The sequence below is a fragment of the Thunnus maccoyii genome, chromosome 16, assembly GCF_910596095.1.
Source record: "Thunnus maccoyii chromosome 16, fThuMac1.1, whole genome shotgun sequence".
In the NCBI taxonomy this organism is placed as follows: domain Eukaryota; kingdom Metazoa; phylum Chordata; class Actinopteri; order Scombriformes; family Scombridae; genus Thunnus; species Thunnus maccoyii.
In genome coordinates, this window is record NC_056548.1 from 30,085,061 (window position 1) to 30,105,387 (window position 20,327).

The 20,327-nt window shown below is 40.9% G+C and overlaps 1 protein-coding gene across 7 annotated transcripts in view; it reads left to right on the forward strand.

The window, feature by feature from the left end:
• Window positions 1-19,621, forward strand: part of adck1 (aarF domain containing kinase 1) — a 128,969-nt gene extending 109,348 nt beyond the window's left edge. For 6 of the 7 annotated variants that reach the window (XM_042387737.1, XM_042387734.1, XM_042387740.1 and 3 more), the window contains 2 exons: window positions 5,038-5,231; window positions 17,449-19,621. In XM_042387737.1, the coding sequence (XP_042243671.1) occupies window positions 5,038-5,231; window positions 17,449-17,608 (354 nt within the window). In that variant the 3' untranslated portion in view covers window positions 17,609-19,621. The remainder of the gene's footprint in view (window positions 1-5,037; window positions 5,232-17,448) is intronic. The other variant, XM_042387738.1, reaches the window with a different exon arrangement.
• The last annotated feature ends 706 nt before the right edge of the window (window positions 19,622-20,327 follow it).

A 20,327-nucleotide genomic window follows, 5' to 3' on the forward strand; every position in this document is an offset into this window, starting at 1 on the left:
ACATACATACATACATACATACATACATACATACATACATACATACATATTAGGGCTGTCACGATATCAGATTTTCACAACATAATTATTGTGGCGAAAAGAATTCACAATAACGATATTTTCACAATATCTGTAGAAAATTTGGAGAAAAAAATGCTATCAGTCCAATCCAGTCTTTTCTCGCAAATGAATTACACTCAAAATACTAGGTGGAGGTGGAGAAAGAGTCAGTAACCATATCTATACAGAGTTTGAAAGAAGTTGGAACACACTGTAGTGTAAGTTTTTTATTTTCCTGAATATTTTTTGCAAACAGATGCCCGCAGATGAACTATAGCTGTGACTTATTAGCTGGAAAAAACAATGGCACCACAGCATGGAGCCTTACCTAGTCCAAGTTCAAATTTAATAACAATACCACAGAAAATTAATATTTTACATGTTTTTCTAAGGGTATGTAGAGGCATCTTCCAAAAAAAAGGCCATTTAGACACCAACTAACCCCTGCTTCAGAGTAACTGAAGCATAAACACATTATAGTGTTTTGTTCCCCTGTTGAAACTAAACTTTGTGCATATAAAAGAGTCAAAACAAGTGTTATGGTGGAAAAGCAGTTCATATAAAAAGTGAATCACAGCAAACTATTTATATTTACATAATTTTAATGTTGTGACTTTATAAAAAACAATAAAGCAGCATATGGTCTTTTTCAGAATTTCATTGGTTATTTGAAGCACCAGGTATTGGCAGAATCTGTTCCTACTGGCTCCATCTTTACACAAAAGAAGAGGGGCAGGCACCTCCTTTCAATGCGTACTGTCGTGCTATTGTAGGCTGTGGACAGGACGTGGAATGTCCTATTGGGTCAAGTTAAGTGTCAATCGAAAGGTCAGAGTAAAGCTGCCATTTTGATACCAAAATGTGGCTAATGTTTACATGCTACCGCGAGTTAGGATGGAGAATACGTTGGAAGATTAGGAAATCTGTCGGCTAATTTGAAATAACGCAACAGCTATTTATGGATTTTATTGATGTAATAATGTGTTTTGGACTAAATAATTTACTGAATTGGATCGACTGGACCTTTGCCAATGTTACAAGACCGTTTTTGTCTGAGTTGAATTAGGTCAGTGGAGTAATATGAGGCTTCATAAGAGAGTAATGTGAATTTTGTAATTATTTATTTGTTTGTTGGTGGTCTGACAGAGGCTTGATTGTACCTGCTGTTGTGATTGTATCTTGAAATAATTTGCATCACAAGAATCTTAGCTTTCCAAAGATGTGTTGCATGAGTACCCACTTAAAGACAGGAGTTGTGTACATAGCATAGTTGTGTACAGTGTGATGGCCCGTCCACAGGCCGCTGGAATGGTAACGGGTTTTAAGAGGTACTGGATTATTTACAAGATATTATCATATGTGTATTATTAACATGATATCAATGTTTCAGTTTTAAAAGTTTTATCATGATACCCCTAATACATACTTTACATACATACATACATACATATACACATGTTGTGCCTGTACATACATATATTGACACAGAAACACACACACATATTAACACACATACACACACAAACTGTTTTTTCTATCTTTCTGGGGACTTTTATTGATACACACACACACACACACACACACACACACACACACACACACACACACACATACACACACACTGTTTTTTCTGTCCTTATATAAAACAGCAAAGCAATCAATCAAATCAAGGTCAAGGAGGCCTTCAAAGGATATGAGACAGACAACACTGTATGAACAGTGCCACAAGAAAGGACGGGTACAAGAAAATCCATACTTGACTAATAATAAATCAGATATTTATTTAAATGTTTTCTGCCTCACATAGTACAGTAGTAAGGTAGTAAGTAAGGTGTGATCTTATGTGCCCCCTTGGTGAGTGGTGGTTGCCCCCCCTAAAAACCCACTATTGTGTCTATAAACAGAATCTCTGCAAGTCTAATTCAATGCAAGTCCAAATGTCAAGAAGAGCATCAGGTGAGATTTAAAGCTTGCCTACCTGTTACTCTCCTTGACTGTTAACTGCTCAATACAAATGTGACACTACTTCCTGTATTGACAGTGACCATTGCCATTGAACACTTTGCACTTGCACATATTTTGTAGCAGACTGGGTTGTAGCATTAATCCTTCCCACCTAATTTTCCTTCATTACTTGCAAACCCTTACAAGCTTCCCCCCTCAGTTACAACTCCAGTTGTTCTTTATTTACTTGAAACAAATCTAACCCAAGAGCTACCAGGCTATATACATAAACCAACAACGTAATACTCCACAAACCCTCAGCCTCCCTTGTCCAAATAACAGGGGGCTGGATGTTCTCAAGTGCTCTACTGAGTCCTGCTTGGGGAATAACAATTAGTAGCAATTATAGGAGGTTGGTTAGCAAGCCTCACAGCTGTCAGCAGGACACAGAGAAGGCGACAGTACTCTCATTTGCATCTGAAAGCTTCAATAAAGACATATTGTATGGTGAGTGCTGTGATAATAGGCCATGCAAAAGGCAAAGGGAATGCAGTTGGGGGGAGGAAGAATCTGTGCTGTACTGTGCTGCTTTATCTTTTCTCCCTAGTGTATTAGACAGTCGGCAGGATGATTTCATAAAGCAGACATTAGGAAATGGTGGGCAGAGACAGAGGGCGCAAGAAGGTCAGAATCCACTGTAAGATCTGCTATTATCTTCTTTATTACCAGTGCCAGTTTTGCTCTGCAGAGAAGGAAAAAGCAACTGTACTCAGGGCAGTACTCAGGGCAATAAATGAAACTGTACTAAACACATGCACTAAGTAACCCATTTTTTTGTTTTTGCTTTACTTGGAAATGCTGTGAGGAGATGTCAGTACACTTCTTTCCTTCCTGTTGTGCTCTGGTCAAATTTGACCGATTTACAAATTTTATGTTTGAAAAATGTAGTTTATTTCATCTGATTGGCATAAGGCTTTATGATATCCTCCACATAGATCATATGAAAACAAAAATAAATTTTGACCATTTTCATTAAATTTTGGGTGTTTTGTTTAAATTTTGTCCACCTGGGGTGTACAAAAATGACCAGCCATAAGAAATAAATGGGTGAGACTACAATTAATAGCAAAGTGTATAAAATTGAGAGTTTAGGAGCATGTCCATCCAAAAAAAATCCCAAAACAAGTGTGCACACACAAACAAAATATTATACTTAGTTGTCGGAATATTGCCATTCTTGCAAATAATCGCAATGTTGTTCTGTATATTGTATCTGATAGAATACCTTTCTTGCATCTCTGGCATATAAAGCTTCCTTGGGGCATTGCCCACTTTTCATTCAGTGGCAACACAGTGACAGTTGACTCTGGACAACACGTTATGCCAGGACAAGCTATGCCTAGAAAAATGAAATAATGTTGAGCTAATTACCTAATGGTATCTTGTTAGCAAATACACATAACTGTAGAAGTAGTGCATCAGGGTCTGTAATCCAGTCTTGGGCTGCCAAGTCATATGGATCTATGTTGTTTATCGTGCTTGTATACATCTCACAATTGTGTGCCGTGTGTAGATTAAGACATGGTGATTGCAGATTATACTACATTCGTATGTTTCCAATTAGCTTAGAATTTCACAGTTCTGCAGTTCACTCTTGTAATGTCTTGTACTCATACAGATTGTGCACCTCCTGATTTTACTTTCTGTCCAAAGATACTTAAATGATGTATTTGAAAGCTTGCAGTCAACTTTGTTCCATGACTAATAGTGTAATTTAGGCCTGTTGATGTGCAGCTTGGAGAGGCCTTTGAAGTGGAGTAGAGCAGGACACTAACGCTCGCATGGAGACATAAGCAACCGTCTTCAACATCAAAGAGAACAAATTGTCATCATGGAGGCAAATGTCATCCCTCTGTTTCTTTTTCTTCCCTCATTATTTCTTTTTTCATGTTGTGTCTCTTACAGTATGTTGCCATTTATGCTGTTGCAAAACTCAGTACTATTCTTGTTTTGATCCCCTCATTCTTCACCTGTACTTAATTTGTTTTCCTCTTTCCTTCCCCTCATCTCTCATCTCTCCTTCCTTTCTTACTCTCAACCTCATTATTCCTTCCTGGTTCTTCCTCCTGTCCTTCCTTACTTAAGTATGCTTCATATCCTCTCACAGTCTGTATATTCTCATAATTAAAAGAACCTAAAAGAAATATTCTTAGGTCACCTTATCATAAAATGACAATTTTGGAGCACTGAGCGGGCAGCTCTAGACATGCATGTGCGTCTAAACACATTCTCTCTCTCTCTCTCTCTCTGTTACTCTTTCATGCATGCACATGGAAATGAGCACTAGACCCCACTTACAAATAAATACTCCATACCTCTAACAAGTCCACCAATGGAAAAATCCCTTAAAGCGGAACTCTGATTTACTTCCATTCATTACTCTTTGCTTGATTAAATGGAAACCCACCATTTCCTGCTGATAATCTGGAAATATACTAAAAAAGTTTCTTTTAAGGCAGTTCCTACTTGGGAATTTGGGTATGTTTTCTCGACCTCAGGTTCCTCTCAAGATATGAAATAGCTGTGACAACATGGCTGCCCACACATGCAACAATAACACTTAATACTTTTAAAAAGACTAACAGCACAGCATGTTCTTACAGTACATCACTCACTATTATTTCAGCCTGGTGCCAGACCACCCAAATCCCTGACTGTCAACACACTGATCATACACGTGAACACTATTTGATCTCTTCTCAGGCTGAAATTTGACAGGGCTATGCCGAGAATTTGCTGAGCTCAGTTCTCCTCATAAACTAATAAAATCATAAATGTGTATGGTATGTTGGTCCACCCTAACAACCTAGAATCAAGGAAGGAGGGTCTGTCCATCCACTTGGAAGAGACTTAGTCTATCAAAATCCGTGAAAACATCAGTGTGTGTGATTTCGAAATAATTTAACCAGTAAAGAGATTGCCTGTCTTGCTGTGATGATCATTATTGTGATTATGATAACTGTCCGTCGGCAGGACCTTGAAATACGGACCAATGCAGCTCTGTACCTGCCCCAGATCAGTGATCTCTTGAACCGAGTGCCCCGGCAGATGCTGCTGTTGCTGAAGACCAACGACCTGCTGAGGGGCATTGAGACCATCTTACAGACCAGAGCCTCCTCCTCCTCCTTCATCAACATGTCCCGCTCCTGCATAAGTGCCATAGCCAGGTACAAGATTGTACTCTTTTCCCTGTTTACATAGTGATAGGATAGGCTACATAGTCTGCATGGATTGTGACTTCAAGTTCAACAACAAAGACTTGGTGCCTGCTGACATTTGTAGAAATATAAGCCTTGTAGAGCAAATTTTAAGTTGACTGCACTTATATAGCACCTTTTTACCTTAACAGACAAAGCACTTTACAATTTTTGCCTTCTCATCCACTTATTCATACACAGACAAACACACACACTCACACACTGTGGTGTGGTGTGGTCTACAGCTGATATACAGCAAAATGATGTTTACTTGATAGCACCACATAGTGGACACAGGAAATGATATTTAACTCCTTCGTGCAATGTTCAATAAGAGGCCGGTCCTGAACACACCTGCATGTCTACAAAAAAAGCCCTTCGACTTTGTTTTCCCCCGACGTGCACAAGGGTGCAAGGGCCCGATCATCGCTGCTTACAGCTTTAATTAGTTTAATTTAATTCTTGTAATTGAAGCAATTATTATTCTCTATTATTATTCTTCCAAAACAAAGGCATTTTTAAGGCCTAAACGTGCACAAAAAGTTGTTAAACTTTGTCCATACATCAAAAGTGGCGAAATTTGTTGTTTTTGAGGTCTTGAACATGGGCGTGGCGAAATGGCTCAATAGCTTCCCCTAGAAAATTAAGAAAATTGAGCCCCTCGATACAGATTGTTGTAGAAGAATGAAATTCAGTATGTGTATGTATCATGACCAGACACACCAAAAAGTCTCTTGGAGCCATACCCTGAGTCTAACAGGAAGTCAGCCAATTTGGATCAAAGTTGTGATTTTGTTGCCGATTTTGCCATTTCCAGCCCGCATACTTTAACAAACTCCTCCTAGAGATTTGACCTCAGCAACTTCAAATTCTATCAGTATCATCTACAGAAATTGGAGATGAAAATTTATTAAAACAGTGATTTTCGACATTGCTGGGGGGCGTGGCCGGGCAGTGAATTTCAGTCCTTCGCCATGAAAATTTAAATGGCCATAACTTCGGCATACATGATCCTATGAGACCCAAACCGTTTGTGCTTGAAATGAGTCCCGCCCTGAACAGATCCATACATCAATACTGGATCTGAGTCATAGTGCCACCTACTGGCAACAGGAAGTTACATGTCTTACACTTTGACACCCTGTTGGTAGCATGGTGATTGAATCCACCTCAAATTTACCAAGAATAGCCTCAAGACCTCGGAGATTGAAGATTCTGAAGTTGGTGACTCTCTGTCGAAATGTGTTGCCATGACGACACAGCGAATTTTGATGTCTCACCATGAAATTTCAAAGCCTTATAACTTGACTCCATATGGTCTGATTTTTTCCAAATTTCATATGCTTGTTAAGAGTCCCGGTCTGATGACATGTACAGACCCGTATTTAGTGACAGTCATAGCACCACCTACTGTCGACATGAAATAACATGCGTCATACTTTGTCTAATTACTCATAGTAAATTTGGCCGATGTACCTGAAATTGACTGAGTTGAGATGCAAAACCTTGGTGATGCTACATTCTGCAGCTCATGACCCATAATCAAACGTCGTTGCCAAGGTGACGTCTCTACAGAATTCATCATAACGACTTCAAAATCAGTGTGTGTCATCTAGACTAGCTTGTGATGAAAAGTTATCAAAATCTTGGGTTTTCACTGAACGCACTTGCCATGGCTACGCGGCAAACTTTGATGTTTCGCCATGAAGCAGGAAGTTGCTGCTGCTTGAATGTACATTGTCCAACCTGCACCAGATTTCTCATGCTTGATAAGAATCCTGTCCTGAACTCATCTACATGTCAGTATTGATTCATAGTCATAGCTTCTCCCAATGACAACAGGAAGTCAGCCTTATATGACAAACATCATCTGATTCATGTGAAATTTTCAAAATTTGGTCTACAATTGATATACAACAACATGATGTTTACTTAATGGGTGTTCTCTAGCACCACATAGTGGATACAGGAAATGATATTTAACTCCTTTGTGCAATGTACAATAAGAGTCCGGTCCTGAACACAGCTGCATACCTACAATTAAAGCCCTTCGACTGTACCGCGTCCGGACGTGCGCAAGGGTGTGAGGGCCCGATCATCGCTGCTTGCAGCTTTAATTATTATTGTTATTATTATTCCCCCCAAAGAATTGCATTTTCAGGGGCTAAACATGCTCAAAAAGCATTATTTTGGCTGATTATGCTAAAGGGGATACATCTATTTATTTTTAATTGTTTGCACCTTTCATTATTTCGTGCCTGGGTAGTGTCTCTTTGTGAGCCATGTCCTCTAAAGATGCAATTCCTAAAGAGGAGGGGAGTGGCTGCAGCGCTCTGTCAGTGTTGATGTGCGGTGATGTCACTGCATGTGACATCACGAGGGGCGTGTGCCCGCAGGGCATGCAGCAGCAAACAACAATGTAAATAATGGGCCCAGAGAAAGTTATGCATATGATAATGTATATTCTCAGAGTGGTTACAATGTAAACTCTGGTAATGTGAATGATAGAATGGGGCAGAACACTTACTGCACCTGGGGAGCAACTGTCTCAGATAATTCTGCAGTTCGGGCAGCAAATTGGAGCATCTATTACTTCTCAGTTGATTGCTAATGGCTTTATTCAGCAAGTTAACAACTCCACTCATATTAAAGCACCCAAACTCCTTCCCATGGGTTCAGTAGTGGCACAACCAGTTCCAATACATTTGATCTGTCCAAAGTCAATCTGGTAGTGAAACCAGATATCAAAGCCCCCCACATTTAGAGGAGATCACACTGACAAATGCACAGTATATGAGTGGATAGAGGTGATGACGGCCTATCTGCGCAAGAGACACGTTGAAACAGAGCAATGTTTTAGGGAAATAATGGAAAGACTTGCAGGCAAAGCTAAGGAAATAGTCAAAGTGTCAGTGAGAAACAGCCCCTACAACCTTGAGTATAACCCTGATGCAGTGTTTAATATTCTTAAACAGCACTTTGGTGAAGCCATCTCTTCATCAACTCCCCTATTTGACTTCTATGCCACCTTGCCAAGCACTGGTGAGAGTGCGTTTGATTGTTTGCTCTGGCTTAATAAAGCTATGGAGCATGTTGTTGACTGTCTAAATTGGAGGGGTCGCTCAGTTGATGAACCTGGACCTCAAGTATCAATGCAATTCATCCATCATTGTTCTTATGAGCACCTAGCCACATTCTTCAGAAGCAAGCCTTTGGAAAAATGGTCTGTTGTGGAGGTGCAGGACATGCTTGAGAGCCGTTGGCGAGAGCTCAGAATTGCAAGTAAAAGACAACACACAATCCTACAGCATTGCATGTCACAGTCAGAGTATAATGTGAATACTCAGTCCCTCGTGGAGGCAAGGCCTAGCCCCAGTGTGTTGAGCCCACCCAGCCTCTTGTCTCACAGCCAGTTCCTCTGTCCAGCAACCCTGATGCCACATTGCTGTCTCACTTGATAGACATGCTCTCCAAGCTCCTCCATGATCAGCAGAGCAGCAGACCCAGTCCCTCCTTTAACACTCAATTCCAGTACCCCAGGCCTCGTAACATGTGTCATGTCTGTGACAGCAGAAGTCACAGCACAAAAACACACTGTCTTCGTGACCACCTGTGCTTCTCATGCTTTTCAAGAGGCCACAGCATCAAAGACTGCCCCAGACGCCAGCACACTGTCAGTGCCTCTCCTAGTCCTGCTCATGCCAACACTACTCCAATGGAAAACTAGCCTGTCCACATTCAGAGGGGAGAGTGTGGGCACTGAGTTTGCCCCCAACAGTTCAGATGCAGATGGCCTTCAGTCAGTGTATAGTTACTTTTGTGAAAAAGAAGAGGATGATAAAGTGATATTTCAAAGAACACAGCATTTAATGGACAGTGACAGTCTTTTTTATACAACAGTTGAGACAGCAGGCAGACAGTTCTGTGGACATTTAGACAGCGGCTCAATGGCCTGCACTATAAATATGGAGACAGAGCACATCCTCCTTGAGTGCGGTGGATCAGCCATTTCCAGTAGCAAAGACACAAATACAATAGTTGTGGGCTGTGGAGGTTCCGTTCCCAGCACCCAAAATGGCATAAGCTGTCTCCTGCTGACTGGACTACAGAATGCCAGGAAGCCTTCCGGTCTCTGAAACAGGCTCTCAAATATGTTCCAGGCGTGCAAAATGTCATCCCTGACCGCCTCAGCAGAATCCCTTTCATTAAGGGCAGTATCACCAGGCGAATTATCCAAGAGCCCTACCAGTCTCTTGTCAACAAGGCGAAGGAGGTTCAGCCCGATGATGTCCAAGATGCATTCTACTTGACTATGAACACTCTGGTCCTATCCTCAGAACCTGGAACACCAAAGGCAAAATCTGGTTATGTCACCACCAACACTGTTGCAGCCTTCCTTTCTGCTCATAGTGTATGGGAGCCCTGTTCACAAGACCGAGTAGCTACTATAGAGGCAGTTGGCAATATCTACTCCCTCCATTCTCAAAGAACACTTCCAGCCCTCTCACATGTAGAACTCCAACGGAAGCAGGAGGAAGACACCACCATATCCAGAGCCATGTTCTATGTTCAGTGAAAGCAGTGCCCATCCAGGTGTGAGAGAAGCCATGAGAACGCTCAGGTCCTGAGACTTCTGAGGCAATGGGAAAAGCTGAGGTTGATAAATGGTCTTCTGTACAGGGTAACCAAAGACCTTTCCTCAGGCCATAAGGTCCACCAGCTTGTTGTCCCACCAGGTCTGAGACCAATAGTACTCAGGGGCATCCATGATGATGCAGGGCATCAAGGCCAGAGTCGCACACTTCAGTTGGCTCATCAGCGGTTTTACTGGGTTGGCCAAAAGCAGGAAGTGAAGGAGTATGTGGCATTCATTCCATCCAAACTCACGCTCCACTTGAGTTGGTGTGCATACACTTTTGGAGTGCTGAGAACTCGAACAACAGCTCTATGGATGTCCTTGTGGTTACAGATCATTTCACATGCCTTGCTCATGCATTCCCCTGTGCAAACCAAACAGCGAAACTGGTGGCCAAGCGATTGTGGAATGATTTATTTTTTGTTTATGGCTTCCCAGAGAGGATCCATTCAGATTGTGGCTCCAACTTTGAGTCTCAGCTCATTCGCGACCTACTTGACATAGCCCACATTCACAAATCCCATACCACAGCCTATCATCCCGCTGGAAACGGAAGCGTGGAGCGTTTCAACCACACCCTTGGCAGTATGCTAGAAGCTTTGCCCACTTGTGAGAAGAACAAGTGGCCTCAGATGATCAACAACCTGACATTCTCATACAATTGTACCAGTCATGAGACAAATTTTTCGCCAGACCTGATGTGCATGCAAAATTTGGTGAGTTTTTGAGCATGTTTAGGGGGTCAAATTTAGGTGTGAAGTCCTGCAATAATAAAGAAAGAAACAAACACACAAAAAACAATAGGGTCCTCGCCCTCTGCCTTTTGGGCTCAGTCCCTAATTATAACTATATTGACATTCAGAGTGATTATGTGTACTGATTCACATAGAATCTGGGCTTGTATCCCCTAGATCCCGAAGTGCCCGTAAGCAATAAACAGTCATCATTGAATCGACATCGGACCTGCGTGGGTGTCTTCGTTGGAGTCAATTGACGTTACTAACTGTCAGCTGTTAGTCCACCATCATCATCATAACACAGCACAAAGACTGTAGGCTGTCACTATCATCAGCAATATAAAAGAAACTTAACGGGGGGTTACCAGGAGAGTCACCAGATTTATATAGTCCCCCGTTACACATCAGAAGTGGTGAAAAATGTAATATTTCATATGTCTTGAGCATGGGTGTGGCAAAATGGCTCGATAGTGCCCCCTAGAAAATTTCTCTCCTCCTCCTCCTTCAGATGAACGAAATTTGGTAGGCACATGTATCATGTCTAGACATACAAAAAATCCTAAGTCCAACAGGAAGTCAGCCATTTTGATTTAACTGCAATTTTTGTGCAATTCTTGCCATTTCCAAGTACTGTATTTAGACAAAGTCCTCCTAGAGATATAAACCGACCAACTTCAAATTTGGTGAGTGTCATCTAAACACCTTATCAGCATAGTGAGTTTTCATTGAACTCTATTTCCGTGGCGATGCAGTGAACTTCGATGATTCACCATTAAAAAGGAAGTTGTTGTAACTTGAATGTGCATTGTCCAATCTGCCCCAAAGTTCTGGTGATTGTTGACAGTCCCGGGCTGAACACATTTACTTGTCAATATTGAATCAAAGTCATAGCGCCACCTATTGGCAACAGGAAGTTACAGTCTCTGTATTTTCATGAGCTCTGCCCAGGACCTTGACCAGATCCATGTCAAATTTGGTCAGAAAAGTCTTAAGATCTTGGTGATGCTATATTGTGAATCTTGTGAGTTTTCATGGAACGCCGTTAACGTTGCGACGTGGCGAATTTTGATGTTTCGAAATGAAAATACAATTTGTTGTAACTTGACTCCATATTGTCGGATCTCCCCCATATTCCACATGCTTGATAAGAGTCCCGGTCTGATGACATGGACAGGCCAATATTGAATCACAATCACAGTGACACCTACTGGCAACAGGAAGTCATAAGCCCCATTCTTTTACTAATTACTCCTATCAGCTTAACCAGATCCACCTAAAATTTCATCAGCTAAGTTGACGCTTTTGAGTTTTCATCAAAAGCTGTTGCCATGGTGATGCATTGTTCGCCATGAAACAGGAAGCTGTTTTTGAGGGGCTAGAGATGCTTGAAAACTCACAAAACTTGGTACATGCATCATTTAGATGGTCTGGTCAGTGAGGAGTTTGGGACTCTCACTTATACATTATTGGCCATCATTCCTGGGGTTTGAAGAAAGAGATGAGGTCTGTTTGAGGCTTGTGCTGTCTCCCTTTCGAAACATGTAGGGACTTTACCCTATGTTATTTTTATTATTATTAGTTCCGAGCACCAACTGGTGTGAAGGCCATATTGTATTTGAAGGAATTTTGTGATGAAGTTATCAAAATCTTGAGTTTTCATTGAACGCCTTTGCTGAGGCAACACAGTGAACTTAAACTTACATCATCCAATGTGCACCAAATTTCTCATGCTTGATCAGGGTCCCAACCTGAACACATCTATTTGTCAATATTTAGTCATAGTCATAGCGCCACATTTAACTTCTATGTTTCGCCATGAAGTGGGAAGATGGGAAGATGGCAAGATGGTGGCGCATGTACGTGCAGCGGCTCAGCACTCCATGAGCCGGCACTTATTAATCAGTATTCTTCTAGTCTATTTATTTTTGAGCACCACATATGCATACATTAACAGAAAATACAGCCGTCAGGAACTACTAAGCATCAGTTCAATGCATAGTGGCTGTGTTTTCAACAATGAGAACTCTGGACACAACATCCCGACAGAGCTGGTCAAACCGCCAGGGTCGCCATGGATTATTTATTCACTTGGAAAGCGATGAAGACAACACAGAGAGAGGCAAGGCTGCCAATCCGGGATACATGCTAGGCTAGCAAGAGACCAGCACAAACCTCTGCTGCCAAGTCTTTTCATCACTAATGCAAGGTCACTTGCCAACAAAATGGAAGAGCTGGAACTTACTATATCCACACAGAAGAACATACAGGATCGCTGCATTATGGTCATCATGGAAATGTGGCTCAACCCAACGATCCTGGAGGAGACTATCAGGCTACCGAACCATGTAGCACACCGATCGACAGGAATAGAGACTCCGGTAAGAGCAGGGGAGGAGGACTTTGTGTATACACGAACAACAACTGGTCCTGCAACACGGAGCTGTACAGTGCGGACAGGTCAGACTTGAAGAGGGGCATCAGAGACACCAAAGCAGCCCACAAATTAAGGATTGAGAGCCACTTTGACAACTCAGACCCCCGTCGTGCATGGCAAGGTATACATACACCAATCAAAATAATAACACCAACTCGACCACCAGTGGCAGTGCCTCACTGGCAGAGCAGCTCAATCATTTCTTCAGCCACCATGAGGTGGAGAGAACAGAGATTGTCACAACTACTGCCCCAGCTTCAGCTTCCAACAGCCAGACACTCATCATACAGACTGCTGATGTTACACGCACACTAGGCTTCGAATACAACATATGCCTTTGGATAAAGGACTTCCTAACAGACCAGCCACAGTCAGTCAGGATGGGCCCTCACCACTTTCCCACTCTGTCACTCATCACAGGGGCTCCACAAGGCTGTGTGCTGAGCCCCTTCCACATCTTGTACACTTTTATATGTATACCAACTCATAACACAAACACAATCATTAAATTTGCAGACAACATGACAGCGGTGGGGCTGATCACTGAGGGCGATGAGTCGGCTTACAGTGAGGAGGTACAGAGGCTGACAGACTGGTGTGCAGAGAACAACTCGGCACTTAACACCAAAAAAACAAAAGAACTTATCATCGACTTCAGGAAGAAGCAGGATGACCACCTCCTACTTCACATAAATGGAGAGAGAGTTGAGAGAGTCTCCAGTTTTAGGTTCCTGGGCACCCACATTTCAGATGATCTCACATGGTCAACCAATATAAACTCTCTGGTTAAGAAGGCACAAAAGCAGCTCTACTCCCTGAGAACACTCAGGAAAGTCAACCTGTCACAACAGCTGCTGGTTTCCTTCTACCGCTGCTCCATTGAGAGTGTTCTGACACATGGGATCCTGGTGTGGTATTGCAATAGCTCGGTGGCTGACAAGTAGGCTCTGCAGAGAGTCATCAAAACAGCCCAGAAAATTACACGCATCTGCCTGCCCTGGAAGACATCTATATGTCCCATTGCCTGCGGAAGGCATTGTGCATCTTAAAGGACCCATTTCACCCCACCCATCACCAGTTTGACCTTCTGCCCTCGGGAAAGCACTACGGGTCCATCAAAGTGCGCACCACAAGACTAATGAGCAGTTTTTATCCCAAAGCCGTCACCACACTGAACTCTGCTCTGAAAGCACAACCACCCCATAGATAACTCTTAATGTACAGTACTGTGCAATATTGTCATTAATTCTGTGCAATACTTTTATTTATATTTTTTTATGTTTATTTTGTGCAATACTGATATTTGTTAATGCATATGTAGGCTAATTTTAATGCATGTTTGGATTTGGGTGTGTGTCTGTCAGTGCGTGTGAAATGAATAGGATAATTCTTGGATATTGAGATCTGCTCAGGCAGTGCACCTGAATTTCGTTACACACCAGTACAATGACAATAAAGGAATTCTTTTCTATTCTACTGGCAACAGGAAGTTACAGGTGCTGTACTTTTTGTTGTATTTTGACAAACTCCTCCTATAGATTTAACCCAACAGTGTCATCTAAAGACCTTTGCAATGAAAAGTTATCAAAATCTTCAGCTTTCATTCAACGTCATCACCATGGCAAACTTCAATGTTTTGCCATGAAGGAGGAAGTTCTTGTAACCTGAATGCATTGTCCAACCTGCACCAATTCTGTCATGCTTGATAAGAGTCCTGGCCTGAACACATCTACATATCAATATTGAGTCATAGTCGTAGCACCACCTACTGACAACAGAAAGTCAGCCTTATAGGAAAAACATCATCCAATTTACATGGTGTGGTCTACACATGATATACAGCAACATGTTGTATATTACTGTTTGCTCTCTAGCGCCACATAATGGACAGAGGAAGTAATATGTAAGTCATTCACGCAAGAGCCCGACAAGAGCCCAGTCCTGAACACATCTGCATGCCCACAATTTCACCTGTAGGTGGCGCTACAGAATTTTTAAAAAATTGTTGCTGGCACAGAAACTTGCAGCAGCAGCTGTGACTGGCAGCTTGCAGTTTCTTTCACTTGCAATTTCTTCAGAATTGAAGAATTTTCTAGTTATTGTGAAAGCATTCACACTCTTATTCTTCAAATCTTTACACATTGTTCTTCTCACTCTTTATTCTTATTTCACATTCCATACATTTTTTGGCCCTTTTCAACTGCTGCACACTTTGTGCTATAAAAAAACATTCAAATGTCAATCTGTGCAGCTCATTCAGGAGAAGTGTTCTTGTTTTTTTGTCAAATGTAATATGTTTCAGTGATTTTATCTAATTTTTTAAAGCATTAAAATGCATAATGGCAGTCTATGGGAGGAATTGTCCAACTGAGTTGGAACCTTTGTCACAGCTGAGTCTCAAACTCAACTGCTTGGACATCCCTTATCCTGTGGAGACCATTCCAACTTTAAAATGTTCACAAAACTTTGAATTTTCAAAGTTATCAGATTGTGATTTGATATCTTTTGTACTTTTGAAACAACTTATTTCCAAATTGAGGGCTTTCACATCTTTTTACAGATCTCACCAGTGTGTCATGTGATTAGGCTGAGTGGAGAGCACAGATACTTTTAGGCCAGAAAAAAATTCTAAACAGACCTCACTCTCACAGTTTTAACTCCTCAAGCACATATCTTACTTCAATATGTTGCCACAAGCCTCCCCTTTCAAAATGTAAATACATTTCCCATAGGTCTTATACTTTCTGAGATCTAAACCTTACTTGATATGGAGTCACTGTCATGCTATCATTAACTGCAATACTGTCTGCAGGATGTGTGTCTCCTCTCATTCCACTTTTTTTAATTAACTTCTATAACTCTCTTCCTTCAGACACTTTGTACACATATCATACATTCTCATGGTAAGCTAATCCTGCTTTCACTATGGTGTAAAAATCTTTGAGCTACAAGCTCTAGTGTTAAGCAAGCAAATTTCTCCTCAACAAAATGGGAATTTTTTTTCCCATTTCAGGGATTGTCTGCCAGCTCAGTGGTTTAGAACACTGTTCTCATGGTCTGCTTTCCCCATTAGATTAAAAGCTTCTGAGTTCAATACCTGCTCTTAGCAGTGATCCTCATAATGTTGCTCATTTTCTAATTATTTTAGGTCCCCTACTGACACTACTAAATTTGTTATGTTGGTGTGGGTATGTATGTTTATGTTTATGCAGTAATAGACATTGCAGCCTGTAGGGCGGGTGTTAAATACGAGTCTTAAAGGTCCACTTAATAAATTTCCACTGCCTCAAAAATTCAGTAAGGCTGCATTAAATGATGATATTTTAGTACAAAAACTCCAGGACTCTGTACATGGTCAGGCAGACACACTGGTTTGAGTGTTCATTATATAGTTTGCCGCAGTATGAGTTCCTCACTGCACATATTTCTTAGCCCACTCATCCTTAAATGCATGTTTTTCACTGTCAGCCTTTCCTTTTTGTATCTGAGCGTTTTGAATTATGCATTGTACTTTATCAGCCGGAGCACCAACATTCTACAACAACGTTGGTAACCACCAGCAATTAGCAGGTGGCTGAATGATGGCAGCTGAGGTGGCGTGATGTGTCACTCAAAAGCGGTCCGAGTCACATTGCAGTTAAATTTTGTTCCTGATCCTGTAAATTGTTATTCAGTCCTGATTGGACCGGAGTCCACCTATTGAGTATGTATGCTTTAGAGGTTGCTAGTGGAAATGTATACTTTTACATAAAACCTATTTTTAGAGGTGCCTGCATTTAGTGGACAGTTTGCCTGTCTTTGATGGTTGCAGTCACAGAGACATTTAAAGAAGACAGATGCAGCTCACAGGATTCATGAACAGATGTTTGCCAGTGTTGTGTTAGTAGATGTTCAGCCTGCCATCTCACTTTGATTAATGAGCATTTTTGTTACTCTCTTAATCACAGCAGAGAAACTTTTTTGTTAATTGATTTTAGATTACCCTTACATATATAATGTTTCTACACCCCATGATGATTGAAATATGATTTAAATAAAGCTAAATATATAAGCCGTTTTGGTTATTGTTTATAATAACAACCCTGTCTAATAACTGGCATGTGTAGGATGTGAAACAGAGAATATTCATATTCATTCATTATATTTCACACTACAAAGGTCTTATCCAAGTCTTCTAAGCTGTTCTACAGTTGTGAAAATGCTACTTACATGTATTAATGTTATATTGTCGCTGTTTTTTTTAAAATATATGGATCAATAGCAAATTATTTTAAAACTTCAAGATCAAATGTAAGAAATCTTGATGATTCGACCAAATGCCTTCAATTTTTCCCAACTCTTGATCCCTCCCCTTCATCTTCTTCCCTCTCTGACTGACAGGCACAAGAGGAGTAAGGCTCAGTCCAAGAGGAGGCGTCTGCAGATCACACTGGCAGAGTCTTTCAGCCTGTGGAGACTCGGCATGTATGAACTGTTTCTGTGGCTGAAGGGCTCAGTTTTGGGACTCTGGCTGACTGCTCTGCTGGGATTTCTTCACTGAGACACATCTGGATTTCATGCTATAACATTAACAACAGGCTGCAACTGGTGGCTCACGGGGGTTTATATAATGCATATTAGCACATACAAACATGAAACATTTTGAACATGTGCCCACAGACACACATGAATGAATGAATTCAACTTATGTTAATAATACAGTTTTTATGACATTACTCGTGACATTGCTCAGATTCTGATATACCTGGAACACTGACACTCCTTTATCCATTCACTCATCATCCAGAAATTTGCCCTGTGTTGAAAAGCAGTGGACATACAGACAAAAAACTCAATTATCACAATTTGAAATTACACACCTGGGTTGGGGGTAGATATGGGGGGCTCAGTTGACTAAGTTTTGTCTGAGGGGGGGCCTACAGTGTCAGACTGGTTAAATTCATACTCAAGGAGAAATGTGAAAACAATTTGTGGTTTTAAAAGGAGCTGCATGTCATCACTGTCATCACACATTGAGGTTGCCAGGTTTGGTCCCATCGTGCCTTTACCAACCAAAACTAAAATCTGTGCTCACCAACTGTATCTAGCAACCCACACTATAGCTAGAGATGCTGCACAGAAGTATTGGGCCCCTAAAAACACAAACTGTGTTTTTTAAATTTCTGTTTGAGTACAGCTCAGATTAATGAGATACATGTTGATTTGTGAGCTTTAGATGTGATAGCAGGTATATTTTAGAGTGGACCACTTTGGCTGCAAGAGTGATCAGTAGTTCAACCCTGACAGTTTTTCTTGCCAGGACACTGTTAGACTGCTGATGTATCCCTGCTCCTCAACAGAATACCTCAGCATGAAGTTTGCATCCTGATGATGCAAAATGCACTGAATGCCTCAATAGTTTCGATGTATTCATTGTTTGAAATATTGTATAATAATGGTCATGTCTAGTATGTAATTGGTACTGTTGTTCTTAGGTCAAATACTGTACACTCATTCCACAAGCACACCAGTTTGTCATATTGCTATTTGGTTGTTGATCAGAAATGAACAGCTTGCTCTTCAATTTTTACATTCCTGCTGATAATCTCATTCTTTTCTGAAGGTAACTTAGTATTCAAGAAACAGATTTTGGTAGGTTCATGCTACCCTACCCCAGTGTGTGACATTATGTGCCTAACTACAGATGGTCTAAAATTTGGCATTACTGACTGTGAAGCCCAGCAGAAAAGTTTCTACTTTCCTCTTCTGGCTCATTGCATTTATTATTTTTCCCCCCCAGAAAGTGGCTTAAATTATGTATTCGCTTCAGCCATCTTTATTTGTGTCACTGCTGTAAATGTTGTAACCACATTTCTTACACTTCAGTATGTCACTGCTGAGTGTAAAGCTGTGAAGTGTTATGACGGTCTGTTTGTTTTATAGCATTATCACATATCACACCAAAGCAAGGCCCTATAGTATACTGATGTGAATTTCAATCAAAAAATAATAAGACAGCTCTTGAAAATGATGACCATTGCTCTGGACTTTTACTAAATGTCAAACTTTTGTGTACTGTGGATACAGTTATGTGACTTTGGCTAAGAGATTAAAGGAAATGAACACAGCAAAGCCATAATGACAAGTCTGTGTACTGCATCTCATTTAAGGGTGAAATGGAAGCTTGTATTCTTATGTTATACTGTCTAACAGATAAGTGCACAATGTAATACTCTGTCTTCTTTGCTTCCAGTGTGAAAATGTTCCCAATAAAGTGAGCTGTGGGATTTGGCCTTCAACTTTTACTTCTCATTAGACAGAGGCAGAGAAGGAAACTTCCTAGGGAGGAAAGCAGACAGAGATAGAAAGAAACTACTTAGAAATATGGTGAATGAAGTAAAAGTCACTTGTTAGGGTGATGGGATGTTTGTGACGCATGCATCTGTGTGTACAAATACCATCACTGAACTTCATACAGCATCTTTCAGCCTCAAGCTGTCTGATCCATTTGCAAATGCTGTTGTTGAGATTGCAATAAAGACTCTTAGAGACAATGAGCTGTTTGTGAATTCTCCTCTATAACAGAAAAAATCCCACCACAGAGCGCATTTGTTTGTTTTTTTTGTGTACATGAGACAACTTTAAAGACTGCCATATTACTTAGGTTTCCAGTATTTAGTAGTGTCAAAAGAATTATTGTGTCAGTTTTCAGCAAAGCAGGCAAGTTATGAGAAGTTATACCTACTTTCAAAAATCTCTCTTTCTGTCTCTGTAGCTTTCTTTGCTTACAAATCATGTAGGAATGGGATGTTGTTGTACCAGCAGTTACACATTACAGCTATCTCTTGACAAAACAACCGCAGGCTGCAGTGACTACAGGCAGCACCTCAACTGTTCTGTCTTCACAGTGGGGTTGTCAGGTTTGAGTTCTGTCCTAACCGACTACAACCCAGCTGACTTTTTACTCTTTTATTTGGTGGCAAACTGATAGTTTACAAGATGCAAAGAAGAAAAAAATGCTGAGGTGTTTTTGTTTTGATTGAGCTAGGTTGTCAGTTTCCCCCCTGCTTCCGGGCTTTGTGCTAAGCAAGGCTAGACCCATCCTGTTCTGAGATGAACTGTTTCTTTAAACAGTTGTTAAGAGTGGGTGATATATTAATATCATATTTTATAGTGTAATGAGTCCAGGTTTTCTATGAAATTTCAATCATTGTCACTTTTTCAAAGGTTTGAGAGAGAAGCTGAATTTGTGCAACTGTTATATAATAACATGAGAAATA